Consider the following 22,877-nt stretch of genomic DNA (forward strand, 5'->3'; position numbering starts at 1 on the left):
TGTGTATTATTTGAATAATGACGCGTTGATGATATCGAAATAACGAAAAGCTTGCTGACATGTGTTATATAAGAACGTCTATTTATCATTGACCTAAAATGAATCTAACCATAACCAAATCCTTTCATATGAACCCTCATGAGATTCTCGTAAAAATCAGGCTGTGAACGGAGATTCTGAATAATTGTATCGAATATGGGAATATGTTGAAATTATACCTAACTACTATGCTTTGTTTATTGATTTGGCGTTTAATATGTAGAACTCCATTTTAATTTATGTATTAATTTTAAATCAAAAACAGATTTTTTGAGTCTACTAAGTTGTATTTTTTTAACAAAACCACATTAAGAAAAATATATTTATATATATATTTCGCCTTGCAAGGCGAAACAATTGTCACAATATAATTTTTTTTATGTGTTTTTGTTAATAAAATACAACTTAGTAGTTTCAAAAAATCTGTGTTTGATTTAAAATTTATACATATACTTTGCTTTACTTTGCGTGTGGCTACAGCTTGTTCCTCGCCAATATGGGTTGTGTATTATGGAATTTGAATTTTGGCTCCAGTTTTGTCACCGCCTCCGGGGTCGCCTCACGCATATCCCGAAGGTCACCACCAAATCCTTTCAGCCGGAAGTCCTACACTTTGTGTCTTAGGATTTGTTCAGCTACACACTCACAATCAGGGTTGTTTCTTTTCCCCCATCTTCAGAGCAAGAAGTTGCAGCAACCCTGCTCCATTCTTACTCTGTTCTGCTGTATCCATGCTCTTCGGGGCAGATCAAAACCCGGTATTAGAAATGTTGGGTCCACGATTAATTGTTTGTTTATTACATGTTCGGTGGCCCATATTTATTTTCACATTTTCTCTTTATTGGTTTTGTCTGCCTCCACTGTTTTAATAGGTTTACGGGATTTGAGTCTCTATGGAGGTGGGTGAATAGTATAATATAGTAAGTAAATCCAAAAAATATACATTTATACGAACATCCATCACTTGATAAATTCGTGTGGTGATAAAAAAGTCCACAAAATAGTTTTGGCCAATCGTAAATTGAATATCTGACACCATAAAGATATCCATTTTGCATCAACATTCATCCATGGGAAAGTTCTGTTCGAAGTTTTATTTAATGTGACACCTGAGCTTATCGGCAATATTTAATAATTCAGTAAAAAAAGTAGAGAACACTCTATAAGCCGCTCTAGTCGTCGATGTCATGTGTTAGTAATAAAAAAGCAATTAATTATTGACTATATCAAGAATGTGGCTATGTCGATACATGACACGTGCGAGCAGTTTTGTATTCCCTAGTGCGTGATGTGAATCCGCGGTGCTTTCAGTATTGGGAAATACAATACTATATGTCCAATTGAACGCGTTGCAGTACTTGAGGAACTAGAAAACTTTCTTCGATCCGTTCTTTATTATTCACATTCGGTCACGCCGAATTCGTACCCCAAACCATGTGGCATTGCGCAATAAGTTTCTCTTGGCTATCGAGGAATTCATACAGTTTAGGAACCTATGAATATCTACTCCAGGAGTCAGGAATCTACTATATACGGCCTTTTGACTATCGCCATTGAAAAATCTTTGTGTGTGAAAATTCAGCTTTCGTATGTTTGTGTCCTCAGAACTTAAAAAGTACATATCGCTCACTCCTTTCAACAACGTCATATATTAAAAAACTTGATTTTTCAGAATATTGTTTTTAAAGTTAAAAAAATATAATGATATGTATTTAGAATAAATACTAAACCACTTATTGAACTTTTTACTGTGCAACAGATCTTTTTAGGTAAAACTTGAATGTTTTATCTCCATTTGAAAAATATTTAGTTTATTTAAAAAAAATATATTAAATAATACCTTTTCTTCAAAATGCAAAAACTACACTTTCTGCCCTGTGGCGGGTAAATATTAAGTTAATAATATGCCTCTTTTGCTGGGATATAGTACATTTTCTGGGCATTCCGAAAACATGCACAACTGAAAATTGACTATTTTTTATTTATGACGTTCTTGAAAGGAGTGAGGGATGTATAGATGGATTGACATGATTTCTGATACAAACGGGCCTTATGTTGAATCAGATAAATGAATGTGGCCTTTAGAAATGAGAAGGTTATCCACCCCTGACCTACTATATGCATTTCAATTTTTTAATGTAGGGAATTGTATAACATTTTCCATCCAAGCATTTAAAAAAACATCTGTATTTATACTATCAGGCACTGGATTTCCCTCTAAGGACTAGTATAGGTATCTCTATGAAGACGAAGGATCTATTATTTATTGAAGGAAATATGGAAGTCATGAGCATCCCAGGGCTAACGACCTTGTATTTCCATATTTTTTATTTATTTTTAAAATTTGTATACATTTATTTAATTCACAATGTTTACATACATATTTAGAACATTTTTTTTTGCAGAGACCCACCAAGCTACCTTGTGTATCTTGTCGAATATACTTTCGAAAATGAATGCAATTTGAATGCTTACAATCGGCAGAATGGTGAACGTTGCACGCTGTATAATGTGATCACTTAAGTCAGCTCTGGGATGCTCCACATCTCGAATGCCTCCAGCCTCCCCGTCTCTGAATTTTTCTATGAAGAGAAAAATGCGACATTTTCCGTCAAATTTCATATTCAAAGCATAACATTTAAAAAACTCTATCTCATTTAATTTATTTAAATTCTATGTGTAAATATATTGTCACTTTATTTTACTACTGCCCCGACGTTGAAATAATAAATAACCATTTATTTACGACGTATTGAATGGACCACTTCCCGGAAAGATAAAAACGTTTTTGTATTTAAAACAAGTATTTCTTCAAAAGTCTTAGTTGCGCATTCGCTTTGCGACCGAGCTTTTTGCTTTTCTTTGCGTAGGCTATTATGATCATAAAATGCATTTTAATCAATAAATAAATGCTAAAATAATTGGGTTCGTGTAATATATACATAATATGCATAGTTATTATTTATAGTATATTATATTTAAATCTATGTGAGTGTTGAAATCGTTATAGTAAATCACATCGTAATTTATAATGCGGGACATTTTCTACGTGAAGTAATCATATTGATATTTTAGATTGTAACTATGGAAATATTAATAAAGCAATAACACATTAATGTCTCGTTATTTTTAACCAGTAGTGGTTGAGTGATCTACTTGCAATATTATGAACTACGTAGTCGAAAAAACTTTATTTTTTATGGTTTTTCAAGAATCCTTCAGAATAACATTTTCATTCATATTAATAAGTTTAATAAATTGAAAACAAAGTATTTCTCTTATATGTTTACATTATTTATTGATTCAGTTTTGTCCGCCTCTGTAGTGTTATGGTCAGCAGGCTCGGCTACCATTCCGGAGGTCCCGGGTTCGATTCCCAGAGGGGGGTCAAATAAATATAAGTGATTTTTATCACTTGATATTTATTCAATATTACCCTGGACTGGTACCTGAAGTGGAGGGCTGATCTCCTTTCCTTCTTGTGTTAACGATCAAGATAACACTGCGTTTATATGATGGAGTGCCCTATGCACTATTAGGGTGCGGATAAGGGTTCGAATCGAATTGATTCGGTATTGACTTTGTAGAATGAAATGTTGATTTTTTTTAATAACACTTTTAAAATACCACTTAATGAGTTTTATTTCATTTCACATGACTAGTTTCGAAAACTGCAGTTAATACGTTATACACGTGTGCTGACGTTTTCAGACAAGATTTTCAATACTACTTTGAATCATGAGTACGTTGAATATATTTTTTTAAATTCTAACTTTTTTACAAAAAAATATAACGTCCAATTGGTTTTGTAAAACGTCCAATTTGAATTGAAGAACCTGAAGCAGTGCGTTATCACATAGGTAGGTACTTGGGTATGGGTACTTACCTATTATGAGTATGAACCGTTTCTTATTATCGTGTGGAATATACACAACTTGCATATCGTATGTACTTTATTAATATTTATTAATGCAGTTTAGTTTCTATGGCAAGGTTATGCTTTCTTTCCTGCCAAAGACGGTCACCAATGCCATAACTTTAATTCGTTCCGCTGATATCATCGCTCACACACTTGACATTTCATTCCTTGTTATGTTTCAATAATAGTAGATACTTATGCACAGACATATTAAAGGAAAGTACGTTTTTCTATATTTATATATATATATACATATATATATATATATATATATATATATATATATATATATATATATATATATATATATATATATATATATATATATATATATATATATATATATATATATATATATATATATATATATATATATATATATATATATATATATATATATATATATATATATATATATATATATATATATATATATATATATATATATATATATATATATATATATATATATATATATATATATATATATATATATATATATATATATATATATATATATATATATATATATATATATAAATATATAACGTGGTAATATTTTCCTTTTGAAAATTAAGTGTAAATAATATGTAAAGTAAGTGTATAATAATAAAATAAACAATGTGTTGCTTTGTAATTAAAGTTTATTCTTAATTTATCTTTATAATAATTTTTATTTCTATCTATCTATCTATCTATCTGATTCTGACAGTTAACAATATTATCGGAAGTCTTTTGTTTTATTCTGAGCGACGCATGCGACATCTGGTGGTATAACTGTTTTATGTAGGTACTATTTGTAAGTACTTAATAAAATGTATAGGTAAGTACCTAGTTATTTTATTACATCTCCCCCCTTGGAGAAGAAAATTCAAAGTAAAATTTTCACTCCTCCTTCTCCGGATCATCTCCTTGTAGTGAAGGGACTGGTATAAGTTTAGTGATATGATAAAGTTTTTTTTCTTTTCTTTCTTTCTTTTTTCCTTCTTTTTTTTTCTTTCTTTTTTTTCTTTCTTGTTTTTTTTCTTTCTTGTTTTTTTTTTCTTTCTTTCTTTTTTTTTCTTTTTTTCCGTTCTTTTTTTTCTTTCTTTTTTTTTGTATTTTTTTTTCTTGACCCTTTTAAAGTAGACACAGTTTTTCTCAATCCATTTGTTTTTTTCTTTTGAATTCCTTCATTTTTATTCAGATCTCTTAAAGTATCTTCTAATATAACCAAATGTACAACTTTTAATTGTTCATCTGCATTTTTATTCGATTCTAAAACTGGATTCCGGCTTAGACAATCTACTTCTAAATTCTTCTTTCCTGGAGTATATTTTATTTCATCTTTCGTAGAAGTTTTTTCTACTTTATTATTATTTTCATTCTTCAAGCACTGTTTCTGTGTTATTTGTATGTCTTCATTTTTATTCTGATCTTTGAAAATATCTTCTAATTTAACCAAATTAACAAATTTTAATTGTTCATCTGCATTTTCCTTCGATTCTAATACTGGATTCCTTTTTAGACAATCTGTTTCTAAATTCTTCTTTTCTGCAGTATATTTTATTTTATATTTTGTAGTATTTTTTTCTACTTTATTTTTATTTTCATTCTTCAAGCACTGTTTCTGTGTTATTTGTATGTCTTCATTTTTATTCTGATCTTTTAAAATATCTTCTAATTTAACCAAATTTACAACTTTGAATTGTTCATTTGCATTTTCCTTCGATTCTAATACTGGATTCCTGCTCACACAATCTGCTTCGAAATTCTTCTTTTCTGGAGTATATTTTATTTTATATTTTGTAGAAATTTTTTTCACATGATTTTTATTTTTAATTTTATCACTAGTTCTTAAATTTCCACGTCTTCTTTGATTATCTTCTAATCGTTTTCTTTGACCATCTTCTAATTTTTCTCTCTCACTCCGAACATATTGTAGTAATTGTTTTAATACATCTAATGTTTCATAATCCATTTCCAATTAACAAAATTGTCGTTTTATAACGTGGTAATATTTTCCTTTTGAAAATTAAGTGTAAATAATATGTAAAGTGGGTGTATAATAATAAAATAAACAATGTGTTGCTTTGTAATTAAAGTTTATTCTTAATTTATCTTTATAATAATTTTTTATATCTATCTATCTATCTATCTATCTGATTCTGACAGTTAACAAAATTATCGGAAGTCTTTTGTTTTATTCTGAGCGACGCATGCGACATCTGGTGGTATAACTGTTTTATGTAGGTACTATTTGTAAGTACTTAATAAAATGTATAGGTAAGTACCTAGTTATTTTATTACATATATATATATATATATATATATATATATATATATATATATATATATATATATATATATATATATATATATATATATATATATATATATATATATATATTATATATAATTCTTATTAAATTATATATTATAGAGTTCACACGTTTGTGGAATCCTGGGTGTTACTGATATAAATAGTAAGGCAGAGGAAAGATGGATGCTACAGAAAGATAACATGATTCTAAGGCATGACCTAGGCGACGTTGTATATGATGGAAGGACGAGGAGAGCTGACCCTAACAGTCTACAAAGACAATAAGTTGGGATGGAGCAAGGAAGAATATGGTACGAAGAGTACAAGGTTCTTGTCGCCACCGGTTGGAGAAAATATGTACCAATAAAAAATGTGGTTAAAAACAAAGTTGTTTTATTTTATAAAGTTAAAAAAAATAGTAAAACCGATTTATGAAGCGAATGTGGTTGGTAATAGAAGTAGAGGAAGACCGAGGAAATCTAGGCATGATTAAGTATTTCAGATGCTTGAGGGTGGTCATGTCTGGAGTTGGAATAATCGGCGTGTATGTATGAAGAGATGCATGAATGTGGAAGTGGCGAATTTAGAGGTGTTGAATATAATATTATATGTTCATAGGATATTAGGAATTTTTAAACACGTATTGTTGGAATGATTACTATGTATGTGTGTGTATATATAACTAACATATAATCATATTTATTTCAAAACCTTATCCGCACCCCAGTGGTGCATAGGGCACTGCATTATATAAACGCAGTGTTATCTTGATCGTTAACACATGAAGGAAAGGTGATCAGCCCTCCGCTTCAGTTACTAGTTCAGGGTAAAATTGAATAAATATTTGAGTGAAAAAAACACCTGTATTTATCTGATCCCCCCTGGGAATCGAACCCGGGACCTCCAGAAGGTAGCCGAGCGTGCTGACCATTACACTACGGAGGCGGACAGCTGACATATATACATATTACTAAAGATATTCTTACTATTCCTAACTTATTGTGTACGGTCAAATGGCCTCCATATTCGACAGCCAATAATTGTTTATAACAGCACTTAACTATTTTCTCAGTGAATTCATAATACAATTTGTTACTTAATTTACAACAAAAAATTGGTTTAATGGAGCGAAACGAAAAGTAGGCATTCAGATATAAGAATGCAATGGCAGGTGACCGTATTGCAACATAACAAAGCATTATCGATTAAAGTAGCTAGTTATATTTACATAAAGAAAAATATAACGCATATCGCTTACTCCTTTCAACAACGTCATATATTAAAAATCGTCAATTATCAGTTGTGCATATATTCGGAATGCCCATAAAATGTACTATATTCCAGCAAAAGCGGCATATTTTTAACTTAATATTTACCCGCTACAGGGCAGAAAGTGTCGTTTTTGTATTTTGAAGAAAAGGTATTGTTTAATTACTTTTTTTAAAAATACAAAATATTTTTCAAATGGAGAAAAAACATTCAGGTTTTACCTAAAAAGATCGGTTGCACAGTAAAAAGTTAAATAAGTGGCTTGATATTTATTTTTAATACTTTGTATTATATTTATAAACTTTAAAAACGCTCTCCTGAGAAATCAAGTTTTTTGATTTATGACGTTCTTGAAAGGAGTGAGCGATATAGCATTGGGATGTTGAGATGTCGATTTTCTTATTTATTTGACAATATATTTTATTTGCTTGTTTGGAAATTATATGTATGGCTTGTATATTTTTTTTTAGTCATTGATAATGATAAAAGACAATTAAATAATTCCACATATGTGTATGAATACTATTGTATAAAAGAGAGGGTGTGTGTGTGTGTGAGAGAGAGAGTAAGGGTGGGAATAAAAGTTTAAGGGCGTGGTATAAAATGGAATATGAAGGAAAAGGATTTATTTGGCGCAGTTTTCGTACAAAATCATTAACTGACTGATGCCTTATTTGGAAAAGTTCATTTAGGAATGGCTGTAAAGACATTGACCGCTGTTGATTTTACTTTCTATACATATGTAAATTAATGATGACCACTTGCAATACAATAACGTGCGTTACTGAATAAATTATAGAAATTGAACACCGGATCGAAAATGCTCTTACAACTGATGGATTGAAATGACGAGAATGTACTTGACTCCAACTTTTTTAATTGCGTCATATTTTAATATAGATGATGGTAAATATTAAAAATAAAATCATAAGGTGTTTGAAAATTTACACAGATAGAAATGTAAATGTCAGATCAGTGTTTGATAATATCTTAATAAGACGAAACGCGTTACATATTATCATATCGCTCACTCCTTTCAAGAACGTCATAAATCAAAAATCGTCAATTTTCAGTTGTGCATGTTTTCGGAATGCCTAGAAAATGTACTATATCCCAGAAAAAGAGTCATATTTTTAACTTAATATTTACCCGCTACAGGGCAGAAAGTGTTGTTTTTGAATTTTGAAGAAAATGTATTGTTTAATTTTTTTTTAAATATACTAAATATTTTTCAAATGGAGAAAAAACCTTCAGGTTACCCAAAAAGATCTGTTGCACCGTAAAAAGTTCAATAAGTGGCTTGATATTTATTTTTCATAAATTGTCTTATATTATTAAACTTTAAAAATGAATCTACTGAAAAATCAAGTTTTTGATTTATGACGTTCTTGAAAGAAGCGAGCGATATAGGTACATATATGTAAATTAAAAAAGAATTCAATCCAATAACTTTGTTTAATTTTAAATATATTACCCAACAATTTAAAAATGAAATTCTACCAACTGTCTGCAGTTACAATAAAAAATGGAAATGTTTTTTTGTTCAAAATCTCAAATCTTTTAAAGATGTTCACTAAGATACAACGTTGCATACGTTTTTATATACGCCCGTGACAGGTGTTAAGGCCCAGTATTCGTTAAGTCGCAACCTTATTTTCTCGAAATCCAGGTAACATTTTACGTAATTGATTTTTTCTTAATACAACGTTTTTGCATTGAAAAAATAAGTTTTTCTTCGTAAAAAGAAAGAGTTAAAAACAGTATATGTCAATATTTTTTCCACATATATTCTTAAAAACAAAAAAATGTTCAAAATACATTCTTGTAAAAAATCGGGCGTGGAAAGACATGTTACCTCTCCTGCGGTCGGCCGTGGATTGAATTCTGTGTTTCATTATATTATCTTAAATATATATATACATGTAACACCTGTGCAATGCGTTCCTGTGGCTCAGCCTGGTTAAATGGAAAAAAAACACACATTTTTTATTTGAGAATTAAAGTAAAACTTCAATATAAATTTGTGACTAAATTTCTGAAACTGTGGTCTACGAAGGGAGTTTGAAATAAAATTATCGTGTCGGGCTGTGGTCCCGTGGTTAGTGTCGCGGACTCTTGAAATAGAGTTTCTCGGTTCAACCCACTCTACTACAATTTGATACTTATTTCTATTAATGAGCCGCTTAGACGGACAGAAATAGTATGAAATGGAAATATTTGTGTAAATAATAAAAACAAAAATATTCTCCTTTTTTAAATTAAGATAAAAAAAAATACATGTAAATCGACAATTTAAGCTTATCAAGCCCTTCTCAAAACTGAGGTAACGACGCCATCTTGGTTTTTCTCTATCGCACTCTGTTTTATCGACAGAACACTTTTTCAATTTAAAAAATAAAGGAACAAATTTCTTTGCTTATAGATTCATACGATATATTTTATAAATTGTAACAAATGCGATCACCGAAAGTCGTAATCTGCGAACGTAACAACTACGCTAGGCGCATCCCTGATTCATATGGACAACGCGCCTGAATTTCAAATGGACTCTTATAATTGTACTATTGACCAACAGTTCGTATGTTCCGGTTCGCAAAGGTATGAAGAGGAGAAATTCCGTGGATTTAATTATCCTCGGAGCTCTGTTATAAATAAAAGTCGATTGACAATGTGGTGTCACATACGTGGACTCTTCACTTTGGATGTCACTGTGCTGAATCCTTGTCAAGGGAGCTGAAATGAAGTGGTTGTTACTTATTGCTGTGAGTGAAAAAACGTTTCTTACTCATCTATTACTAGTGAAAAGTGTTTTAAAAAGTGAATATTTTTGTGTTGTGTCATCATCTGTTAACTAAATAATAACTATGTATTAAATGTGAAATCAAACACTGATTTTTGAGTCTATTAAGTTGTATTTTATTGTTAAAAAACACAAAAATAAAATTGGTGACAATTTTTTGCCCAGTTATGGCATTTTCAAACGAATATACACACACACACACACACACACACACACACACACTCCCACTCTTTTTTTTATCTCTCAATGTTTTAATAGTTATTATAACATAAATGTGGAATTGTTTCATTGGCTTTATTTTTAACAATGTAACTTTTTTGTTAATGTAATGTAATGTTTATTATTGTTAATGTAACTATTTTTTATTATATTCTTTTTTTAAATGTAAAGCTGTACAATTCCCGAACATATAATATAAAATATAATTAATATTTGATGTTTCTTCCAAACGTTCGTTTGAAAATGCTATAACTAGGCGAAACAATTGTCACAAATTTTGATTTTTATGTGTTTTTTAAACAATAAAATGCAACTTAGTAGACTCAAAAAATTACTGTTTGATTTAACATTTAATACATAAATTAGAATGGAGTCCTATAAATTAAACGCCAAATCTATGAACAAATAATAACTAAAAAAATTGAGTTATTATAAACTTCAGGATTTCCATTTTTAATTTAAGTTTTACCATGTAAATACCACTAATTCTTCAAATCTATTGTGACACGTGTTTTGATGCATTTCGCATCATTTTCAAACACCGTATGTGAAGTTAGAGGTATCCTTAGGGGATAGCCGATAGTGTACTTATCTTATCTACTGCATATACATCACGCGAATGATAAATAATAATAAAAATATTAATGTGTTTTAATAAATATAATAAGATTTTATGAAATTTATTGATTGAATCAATAAGCATAAATAACATAAATATGGTATACTAAGCAGTAAGCACGGTTTATTTGTTTTTCGGCGTATAACTAATAATTATATTCAAAACATTTGAGTGTGTCCAAATACTCGTTCACATAGATATAATGCTTAATGAAAGCTTTCCTCATCCCACTATCTCTGGATTAAGTGGAGCCATCTATGGATGACTCCACTGAACTCACATATATACATAGTGTCCCTACGAGATTAATGATATATGTAAGAGTTCCAAAATTTGAGAAGTGTGGTTGTCAATCATGGATAGAATAGTGAATGTTAAAGTGTGTAAAGTGATCGATTAACCAGCCTATGACAAGGTCGTAATCCCTGTAAATACCCAGACTTATGTTGAGATGTCAAAAATGTAATTAATTAAATGTTTTTGTTTATGTTACCAGGCCACTGCGGCATGTGTGGTGCTGACAGTGAGGGCTGATGGGGCTTCTGAACACGAACTAGATAGTCCTGAAGACCTCGAACCAGCAGCTCAACCAGATATCTCCGATGACAAGGCGCAACGCAAAAGGGGAATACTAGATCCCATCACACAATCAGAAGACCACGAGCTCAAAGCACAACGAAAAAGAGGGATCCTTGGACACATTCCTTCCTATGCCCACGGTCACGATATTCCAGTTATAAGGCATTCGTACCTGAAACCTTTCATTGTTACCTATCCAGCTCAATCAATTCCAATCGGGGTTAAAATTCCAATCAAGAATACTGGTTTGGTACATTTTAAATATCCGGGAACTAAAACACCTTTCCCTAATAAAGGTAGTGAATCTAAGTTCCCACCTTTATCAATTCAAAACCCCATTTTCTTAAAACCCTCAGTCAAACCAGGTTGGAACACAGACTGTGGTCACGCTCACGGTCATGTCACACACCCACCTCCCAAACCTGTTATACCTGTTCCTACGACGTCAATTGTCCCGACATCCTCTATAAGTAATCCTGTCAGCATAGTCCCTGCTCCTGCGCTGACACCCGTACTGCCGCTTCCCAGACCTCCTATCCCCTTTCTGAGACCACTTATTCCGTTTCATCCGCCAATATTTCAGGCCGCCCAGTTTGCCCCGATCGCTCCTGCGCCACTTCTTCCCACACCTTTAGCCCCCGTCCCTGTATTGCATCCTGCTCCAATCGCCCCTCCACTCACTCAAGCTATAATAAGACCAGGCAATTCTCTCCATACTTCGTATTTCGCTACATTCCCCAAATTTCCTTTCGTGAATTCTCTTCCAGCTCTGGCTCCCCAAGTTCCTTTTGTCGGTCATCACGTTGCGCCTGTCGGAGTCGCCCCAGTAGGAGTTGCTCCTGTAGGAGTCGCGCATGCAGGATTTGCACACCCAGGGGTTGCTCACACAGGATTTGCGCACGCGGGAGTTGCACCTGTTGGACGCATTCCTATCGGGATCGGTCATTTCCCACTGAATGTCGGTCGGATTCCAGTAGCTCGTCCGGCGGTCGCTTTTAACTTCCCGAATATCGGTAATCTTCCACTAAATTTCGGACATACTGCTGGTGCCGGTCTTTTCCCGGGTCGGAATCCGGTGGGTCAAGGACAATCTCCATTCTTTATAAGACCGGATGAACAGTTCCCGCCTCATGCTACTCCCGGAGCTTCCGGTTTTACTCCATTCAATCCATCTGTACTTGGAGCTGCCGGATTAAATCCATTGCCGACTCCAAGTACGGGACAGCCTCCATTGGTTTTCCAGAGGCCTGGAGAACAATTTACACCCCAAGAGCTCGGTCCTGGGAACACAGAGTTTTCATCGAATTCCGGAATAATTCCATCTCCAACTCCGGGCGTGGGACAGCCTCCTTTAGTCTTCCAGAGGCCTGGAGAACAGTTCCCCCCAGAAGCTTTCGGTCCTGACAATACAGGTTTTTCTCCGTTCACTCCGTCAACTTCCGGAGTAAATCCATCACCAACACCGAGTACCGGTCAGCCTCCTTTTGTTTTCCAGAGACCTGGAGAACAATTTCCACAACAAGCTTTTGGTCCCGAGAGCACAAATTTCCCGCCTTTGAATACCCCTTTCGGTTCTTCGGGGACAAGCCCCTCACAGACACCACTAGGTACCGGCCAACCCCCATTGTTTGCAGGGGGATCTGGAGAACAATTTCCGCCGCAACAGTTCACTCCCGAGAATCCCAACTTCCCATCTTTCCTTCCCGGTGCCCAAGATCAAGGTAATGATGTACTAAGTACCTCGAGTCCTAATGACGTAGGGGTATTCAATCCTACGGTTGGCGGTCCGACTCCAGGATCAGCTTTCCCTTCGAACCAGTTCCCGTCACAATTTACCCCTCAAGGTCAACCACCGCAAATACAACCTCAAGACATAAATCCTACGACCCAGCCAGAAAACGATCAGAACCAAGGTTACGTATATCGTCAACAAGGCGACCAACCCTTTCAAGATGGCAGGCAAATTCAAGCGAGTTTAGAACAACAAGCTCAGCAGCAATTCTTGAACGCGCAACGGTTTTTCAGCCAGCAGCAACAGCAACAGCAAGAATCTGGGCAACAGAGTGAACAAGCTCAACAGCAATACTTACAAGAGCAACAGCAAAACTCCAACCAGCAGCAACAAGAATTGCAGAACGACCAAGATAATATTCAGCAGTATTCTTATCAGCAGTTTTCTGAAGGGGGACAACAATTGGATGGCGGGAATCCACAGCACGACCCGCAGCTTCCCCAAGCTCTGCCATCTCACCCCCTGTCGGGAAGACCAATCAATCAAGCGTTCCGCGTCAACCATCGTCTAAGGCAACGCCAACGATTGAGGAGACCTTCCCGGATTCAAGAAGAGCAAAATTGAGAACCTAATCCTTAGAAAAATATTTTAGAACCTCAAGTGTACATAATATATTAAATTTAGTACTAGTTTTAAGTTGACGTAGGTAGATATAGAATAATGCGCATGTACCTATCTTAACAATGTATAAATAATGCATCTAATCATTAGTAATAATTTCCCTGTATATATGACTATCAAAATATGTAATTGGCAATGCCTTTGTTTGGGCAGATTCAGTTGACAATGTTTTCAGCAATACAATAGATGTCTGTGATTTAATACAGGAGCTCACACAAAAGGCTAATGTAACATGTTATTTATTTATTTGAATGACTAAATAAATTTCTGTAAAATATCTATGTATGTTGTATTTTTTCGATATTAATACGTATCTTCATCTTCTTTACAAAATGAATTTAAATGGCTAATATAAAGGAATATGTATAATATATAAGTATACCTACCGACATCCGCCTCCGTAGTGTAATGGTCAGCACGCTCGGTTACCGTAATGGAGGTCCCGGGTTCGATTCCCAGGGGGGTCAAAAAAATATAAGTGATTTTTACACTGTGATATTTATTCAATATTACCTTGGACTGGTACCGGAATCGGAGGGCTGATCACCTTTCCTTCATGTGTTAACGATCAAGATAACACTGCGTTTATATGATGCAGTGCCCTATGCACCATTGGGGTGCGGATAAGGGTTTGAATGAATACCTACCGACATCATCAGACTGGTGAAATAATTCATTTACAGAAATCTTTCCATTTCCTTTTCCAAATAGAAGTAATGTTCTTCACTCTTTAACGTAAGATGTAATACGTACGAACAAAGATGAATAAACTTGTACGAAGGGAATATGAGTGTCGAGGCATTCACAGGGCTTTCTACCTGGCATTGGCATGCTTTAGTGATCACTGTGATGTGTATATCGTGGGTATACTGGCAAAAAAGGTTAAATCTAAAATTCCCGTTTTAATGATCCCTGTTATTTAAAACTTTTAGCCTAAATAATATTCATTCATGCATTCAAACCCTTATCCGCACCACAATGGTGCATAGGGCACTGCATCATATAAACGCAGTATTATCTTGATCGTTAACACATGAAAGAAAGGTGATCAGCCCTCCGCTTCCGGTACCATTCCAAGGTAATATTGAATCATTATAAGAGTGAAAAAATCACTTATATTTATTTGGGAATCGAACCCGGGACCCGCTGACTATTACACTACGGAGGCGGACAAATAATAATATCGTAGCCGTACAGGAGAAAGTGACCAACTGACAAAACGTAAAATGTTCAGGAGGGCCATTCAAATCACTTTTGCTTGGCAAGAAAATAAACATCAATGCAGTTAGTCATTTTTAACAAGTCAATATATTGTACTTCCAAGTTTAAAATCCCATGGGATTTTTTCAGGGCAATATTAAGCTAGTAAGATATTAAATAGTCAATCATCACGTTTTTGTAAAAAATGCACTTGGTCACTTTCTCCTGTATGACTACGATATACCCGTTATTAAACTCAAAGTGGAATTTACTTTTCAAACCACATAAATATGATATTTCAAACTACTTAGTGTAATTTGCCAGTTAATAGAACGTTGAAATCCTTTTAATATGCATTACTAAGTAAAAATTGCATATTTTCGAGTTAACGTTTTTGGTCAGTGCACGATATGAAATTATAAAAATTAATTATTGGGCTGAGTGCTTTTAAGGTAATATTACGGAAATTTTTATCACCGTTTTAAAACGGACAATATGCAACTTTATATACAAAACTACTCATTCCATTTTAAAATATTAATATTTTGCACCATATAACAAAAGTATGGACTCATTAATCCATACTTTCGTAGTTCATTAATTAAAATTAATTGTCTTCTTCTTCTTGGTGTAGGCCTTGCGGCCTGTTATTAAGAGGGATTAGCCTCCTGCGATGTCGATTCCCAGCTGTCAATCCATCTCTTTGGTGTTCTGCCCGGGAATCGTCTACCTTGGGGTTGGTCGTGAAATGCAATGTAAGGGAGTCGGGATGGTTCCATTCTCGCCACAAGCGCATACCATTGCCCTCTTCGTTGCCTTCCCCACCTAACGACATCATAGAGCTCGCATATTTCACTTATCCTGGTGTCCCTTATTTTATCTAGTACACTCTTGCCAGATTCTTCATTTCTGACTTAGAGTCTTCATCTTCGAGACTCTTCGAATACCAAATAAAAGTAATTTGTTTAGTTATACTACGTTTAGTTCAAATATCTCCAAAATCTATGTGTTTCATGATTTAATTGTTACTTGAAGGGCCAAAAGTAGAATCTCAAAATGTACGGTCTCAATATTTGAGGCCTCCTCTGTATAAAATACAGGGGAGTTATGTTCAAGGTGACATAGTCACATAAGATGGTCACATTAATATTTTTTTAAACAAATAAAGACCATATTATTTTTTACATCTCAACATAGATGAAGAAGGATATGGATGTCTGGGTATTTACGGGGCTTACGAACGTCATAGGCTGGTTTAAGTGATCACTTTACACACGTGTAACATTTACTAATTCTACCCATTATTGAAAACGACACTACTCAAATTCTTGGAAGTTCTTTATATATATGATCCAAATTCGAAACATTGTGCTTAAACCACTAGAACTTCACTAGAGACACCTATTGGTGAGACGAAAATAAGCTTTGTATTGAGCAGAAACTCTTTTTATTAGTATGTGAGGTTCGAATCATGGAGTATATCACATACATGAGAAACGCCAGAAAACATAATTTTAATTTCTATTATTTCAGCTTATAATTTGACCAGATAATTTATTTACATAAATAAATTAAAGTTTCTTATTTACTGTTACGGTAGACAGTTGGTAGAACTATTGGTGAGATAAAGCTTTTTTATTGAGGAGAAATAAAGATTACTTTGAAATATCATGTATGATATTCTCGTAGGCTTTTGCCAGATATACTTCTTAGAGTTTTCATTTCTGACAAAATTAATTTTAAGAGTAGAAATCCAACATATCTCAAAGCAAATATCGGAAACTGAATTGTATTTATTATTTTGAACTTGCCCTATATTAGGAGAGTAGACAGAAGTCTGTACATTGCATTTCTCGCTTCGCCGATCGTGTCGCAACCGTTCGCTTGACAAATTCGTTTTTCAACTCAACTTTTTAAATATTATTGAGACAAACCGATTAGGCAAATGAAATACTCGAATAAATTTACGTTTCGTAAATTATTATTGTCATTCAATATTTTATGAGTTGATGGTGATATTTAATCAGTTTCGAATAATAAATTATTAGGGGACTCAAAATTAAAACGATCAATTTGAAGTGTTACTTTTATTGTGACTTGAAATTGTAAATTTTATGCATTAATTTGTGGACTTAGATACTCTTTTGCCAATCTTTGCGACATGTCGCGACAGTTGCTGTGGTAAACTTTTATTTGACTATATTCCCTAAATCAAGGGAATCTAGTCAAATATTGGATATTTAAAAAAGAAATGAACATATAATAAATATGTTTTGTATATTAAAAGCATAGTTAACTTTGTGGTATGGTAATATAACACTCTCCTTATCATTCATAATTCACTTTGTGTAATACCACTTTTATAAAAGTGGTATTACACAAAGTGAACGATGTTTGGATAAGGAGAGAGTTATACAATAAATACTTCCTCGATTGAATACATTATTAATAAAAATTGCTTTCGTATTTTTCATATACATACAGAAATAAAAATGTAAATGTTCATTTCCCCAAAATCTTAAATCTTTTAAAGTGATTAACCGATTGCTCTGAAATATTGACACAACAGTTTTGTACTGCAATGGCAGCGCCATCTGAACCTAACAGGAATACAGGCAATACTAATTATTGTTCATGGCAGACAGCGTGCTTCTTGACCGCTGTTAAAATAGTTTATACCCTCAAGAATTGTGAAATTAAACATATTAAGCATGTGTGATAACTCTTTTCATTCTTTTCTATTTTACCAGACTGGCCGGGTACTGTATTGAATAAAACGATATTAAATACTGGGAACAATAAATTTATTTGAACAATGGTGACATGGGAGATTCCAAAAATAAAACATGATTAATTTAGCAAAAATCGAAGGCATTAAAAGTATGCGTATTACTTATGAATAGCAGCTTTCTTATGCATTTGAAAATAATAAAATAATAATAATAAGTTGTAACAAAAAAAAATAAACAGTAATTTGGAAAATGGATTTCGTGGATGTAAAACAGAGTAGTCAAGTATGTACAATACATGACTTTTAAGATGTGACGAAAGCATCAGAGATGTATGGAAAGCATCAGAATGGTGTGCTAGATGTAGATGATGCCAGGAGTCAAGCAGGAGGAGCAGACTTAATGCAGATAGGAAACCCCATGGCCGAGACCGAGGTAAGGAGAAGAATATCCAAAATGAGAGACAGGAGCGATGGTCTTGGAGATCAAGGGAGCGTGGAGCGGAGAGGCGTAGCCCAGGGGGGCCGGGTAGCTCAGGGGGGCGGCCACTTTGGGGATGAAGGGGGCGTGCAGCGCGGGGGCGGCGTACGGGAGCCCCAGGCCGTGGGGGTAGCCCAGGGGGCTGGAGTAGGGCAGCCCGTAGCCGGGGTAGGCCCCCGCCACCGGGAGGCCTCCGTAGGGGTAGCCGAGGTCCAACACGCCGCGCTTCTCGGTCTTCTTTTCTTCCTCAGCAGAGCACACGGCCACCAGGACGATCAAGCAAGCCTGAAAGTGAAGAGAGTGTACTTTGTTAATAACATTATTTTAGCACATCACTTTTGAACCACCTTCAGGTACCACAAAATTCTGAATTTAAAGTTTCTTATTATATTTTGAAGCGGAGGGCTGATCACCTTTCCTACATGTGTTAACGATCAAGCTAACGTTGCGTTTATATGATCCAGTGCCCTATTCACCATTCCAATGCACTCCAGGGCGGATAAAAAGTAAAAAATACCTATTCCCAAATTGAAAAGGATTTTTTTAATGGTTCTGATATTTATAATAATATTCTTTAAAAGTATTTAAAAAAATACAACCAACCGAAATAAATTATTACATAATTTTTAAAGACTTTTTTTTATTTTAGTAAATACCCTTAAAATCTAATGTGACACGTGTTTCAATGCCTTCCACATCATTTTCAAACACCGTATATGTATACAGTGTTTGAAAATGATGCGGAGTGCATCGAAACACGTGTCACAATAGATTTTAAGAAATAATAGTATTTACTAAGCAAAACTTACATTTGTAAATAAAAATTGGATACATTTTTACCACAAAGTGACTGCCGAATCAATTAATTAAAAGACCTTCATAGAAAATTTTTAATTCATACACAGTATATTTAGATAATCATTTAGGTAAATATTTTGAGGTATTTAAAAATTTGGTAAAGCCACTTTCAACGACTGGGTAAATAAAATGTGCATTTAAAAATGTAATCAACTAAAGATTTTTGACACTGTATTGAATGTGTTGTTTTAAAATTATTTTAAAAAAATGTAACTTACGAAGAATTTCATTTTTGGTTTTTGGTTGGGTTGAATTCGCAAGGAATAAAACTGATTGCAACTGAATGAGTTGACTTTGCTCGGATTTCGAGCCTTTATATAGTAACTTCAATTCTGTTCAGAAAATATCGTATAAGACCACACCCTTAGTACTTGCATACTGGCAGAAGGTATAATCAACCTTTGGTTATGAATTATTCTGTACAATTAAATTTAACTATTTAGACAAAAATTTCGAAATCTTCTAGTACTCTACCATGATACACGATTTACACACAACGAAGGTTTGATAGTCCCAAGAATTAACAATAAATATGAGTGTCGAACACTGCAATATTATATATTGTTCCAAACATTTTTAATTTGTTGCCGACAGAGGTTAGAGGTCAAAATAAAATATGGAACAAAGGCAGAATAAAAAAAATGGGCAAATGATCAAGAGTTGATTTCTTTTGTAATTGTAAAATAGTTTTTATTCTTAATTTTTTCACTCTTTTTTGTGTGTATATGAGGTTAAAATGGTTAAAAACAGTAAAAAAAATGTATGGAAAAAGAACTCCACCGACGGACATACTAGGTGGCTCTACAAAAAAAATCAAATTTCTTTTAATTGTTCTTTAAATAAATGTTTACAATTTATGTAGATAAATTAAAAATATATTTTAAAAAACAAACTAAACTACAAAAAAAAACAACAATTGTACTTAATTGAATAATGCAGCGAAATGCGTTTTTGTACCAACTAAGTTTCGTTTATTATTAGCACAGTACTTATTTCCGTCTCCGTAGTGTAATGGTCAGCACGCTCGACTACCCTTTACTGGAGGTCCCGGGTTCGATTCCCAGGGGGGTCAAATAAAAATAGTGATTTTTTCACTCTAATATTTATTCAATATTACCCTCGACTGATACCTAAGGCGGAGGGCTGATCGCCTTTCCTTCATGTGTCCATGATCAAGATATCACTGCGTTTATAATATGCAGTGCCCTTTGCACCATCGGGTGCGAATGAGGGTTTGAAGAAGAAGAAGACTTATTCTTTTATACTCAATTTATTATTATGGGCTTATTATATTCTTAACTTATTTATAAAAAAATACCAGATGGTTATATTTTGTTTAATTTTTGTTGTTCTATTTTTCATTGACAATTTTTTTCAAATAAATGAGTCAAATTTACCCCCATAACGTTCCCTCGGATAACGATGTACCTATCTTAACGTTATATGGGAGTTTACTGTATTGTAACAATATTGGAAAGTAATAGGTACATACACAAACGTTATTTCAAGATTTTACAATACATAAAATTTTATCCTGTAAAAAATATTATATAGTATATTTCGTATTAAACAATAATTGCAAGTTTAAAAAATACCTTGAAATTCAGAAATTGTTAAGTATTAAAAACACTTGAATAAATAAAGCTGAAAGATTTCGAGCTTTCTCCTGAAAATACAGAACCCCTAATAATCCAATAAACTTGACAGGCTCCCAGCCGGGGGGTGTAACTCAGTGGTAGAGTGTCTGCTTCGCATGCTGAAAGTCCTGGGTTCAAATCCCAGCACCTCCAAATGGGATTTATTTTTATTTTTGTTCATTTATTTATTTAAATAAAGTTTTATTAGTAAATAAGGGAATTTATCAAGTTGTCGACCTCTTGCGCCGAAGCCATGAGACATAGCCCTTCCACGCGGATTCTGCAGTTATACTCGTACCTATCATTGTTTTATCAGACTGAACTAGATTTGGTTACCTCATACATACGGACAGGGCCGCATTAAGGGTAACAAAAAATATTATTTATATATTAATTGTATGCGTTATTAATTTTAAGATTGTAAGTAGAAATGTTTATAAAATTAATTACAATAATTAAAAAAAATGGAACCATATTAAGTAATAAATAATAATAATAATATATGTTTTTAAATATGGTCTTTTGTTACAAGAGGATGTTCACAAGCTGGTACGAGTACAGGTATGTCGTCCCGAGTGCCCCGACCATGGTGCTATTCTCACATTTCTCTTCTTAATTATTAGTACCTACCCACTATTTATCCTAAAATTCAATTTCAATTTATTTCAATATATTTTCATCATCAATAATGTTATTCATACCTTCGTTTCCGTCATTTGTATCCTATCAAACAGATCTAAGAATTTATATATACATTTATACAATACAAATTTATATAAAGAAGCAATACCTTCCAACTACCCAAAATACTAAATCGTAGATAAATCTTTGAGTTTATCGTTGTAATTCCAGCCCAGACGTGTTGCATTATTAATAATGTAACTACAAAGTGGAATTCACATGTTTATAAACATTATACAACCTCAATAAACAGTTGTTTTTAATTTTTAACGTAATATTTTATTATTATTAATGGCATCCTAGGTACTAAATAAATTCTAGCGTAACTACATAATTGTACAAAAGTATTTCTGCAGAATTGTAACGAAGCTACGAGCGAAATGTCACATAGCTACATAATGCATACATATTTATAACATACTTGACCAAGTAATCTAAAATAACCAATGTGGAGAAATCCAGATTTGTGAACAAGTATTTGGACACACTGAAAATATTGTGAATAAAATAACTGGTCACCTGTGAAAATTATTCGGAATGCATCGAAATATGTGTCGCAATAGATTGAAATATTGGTATTTGCCAAGTTAAACTAATATTAAAACTAGATGGATATCACTACAACGTGACTGTCGAATCAATTAATGAAAATAAATTAAAGAAATATTTCCACTGCAATATTTATTAATTAATATTACCCCGGACTGATTGATACTTAAAGCGCAGGGCAAGATCACTACGGCTATCCAAATTTAAAACACAGTAGGTAAGGGACATTTTTTGTAGTAGGTTTTTTTTTGCATTTATGGACTAATTAGACTCTACTTAGTCCAAAATTGCAAAAAAACCTATTACAAAAAAATGTCCCTTACTGTGTTTTAAATTTGGACAGCCGACTATTCCTTTATGTATTTAACAATCAAGATAAAACTGCTTCTATACGATGCAGTACCCTATGTACCATTGCGTGCGGACAAGCATTAGAAGAAATCACATGAAGATTAGGTATACTCCTTTTCAAACGTAAATCGACATACAAGTAACTAAAATGCGTAATATAACTTCGTCTATCTGTGTATTGGTAAGCTTGTTGCTGAGATCAATAAGGGGTAGGTATTAAGGGTTGGTACCAA

General features: G+C 33.3%; 2 protein-coding genes and 1 non-coding gene across 3 annotated transcripts; 2 read left to right on the forward strand and 1 right to left on the reverse strand.

The window, feature by feature from the left end:
- The first annotated feature begins 10,148 nt into the window (after positions 1–10,148).
- On the forward strand, positions 10,149–14,440 carry LOC148313630 (uncharacterized). Its single transcript, XM_088259712.1, has 2 exons — positions 10,149–10,291; positions 11,664–14,440. Exons 1-2 carry the CDS (start codon positions 10,268–10,270, stop codon positions 14,100–14,102), a joined length of 2,463 nt encoding a protein of 820 aa, XP_088115838.1. The 5' UTR covers positions 10,149–10,267; the 3' UTR covers positions 14,103–14,440.
- A 3,718-nt stretch (positions 14,441–18,158) lies between these two features.
- On the reverse strand, positions 18,159–21,779 carry LOC148313631 (uncharacterized). Its single transcript, XM_088259848.1, has 2 exons — positions 21,765–21,779; positions 18,159–18,853 (listed from the first exon to the last, which is right to left on the reverse strand). Exons 1-2 carry the CDS (start codon positions 21,777–21,779, stop codon positions 18,488–18,490), a joined length of 381 nt encoding a protein of 126 aa, XP_088115974.1. The 3' UTR covers positions 18,159–18,487.
- Positions 21,145–21,216, forward strand: TRNAA-CGC (transfer RNA alanine (anticodon CGC)). The gene has a single exon. It is a non-coding gene; the product is annotated as a tRNA-Ala (tRNA).
- Positions 21,780–22,877: the final 1,098 nt, after the last annotated feature.

The sequence above is a fragment of the Brachycentrus maculatus genome, unplaced genomic scaffold (genome assembly GCF_059751285.1).
Source record: "Brachycentrus maculatus isolate JH-2025_06_01 unplaced genomic scaffold, ASM5975128v1 h1tg000007l, whole genome shotgun sequence".
NCBI classification, from domain to species: Eukaryota; Metazoa; Arthropoda; class Insecta; order Trichoptera; family Brachycentridae; genus Brachycentrus; species Brachycentrus maculatus.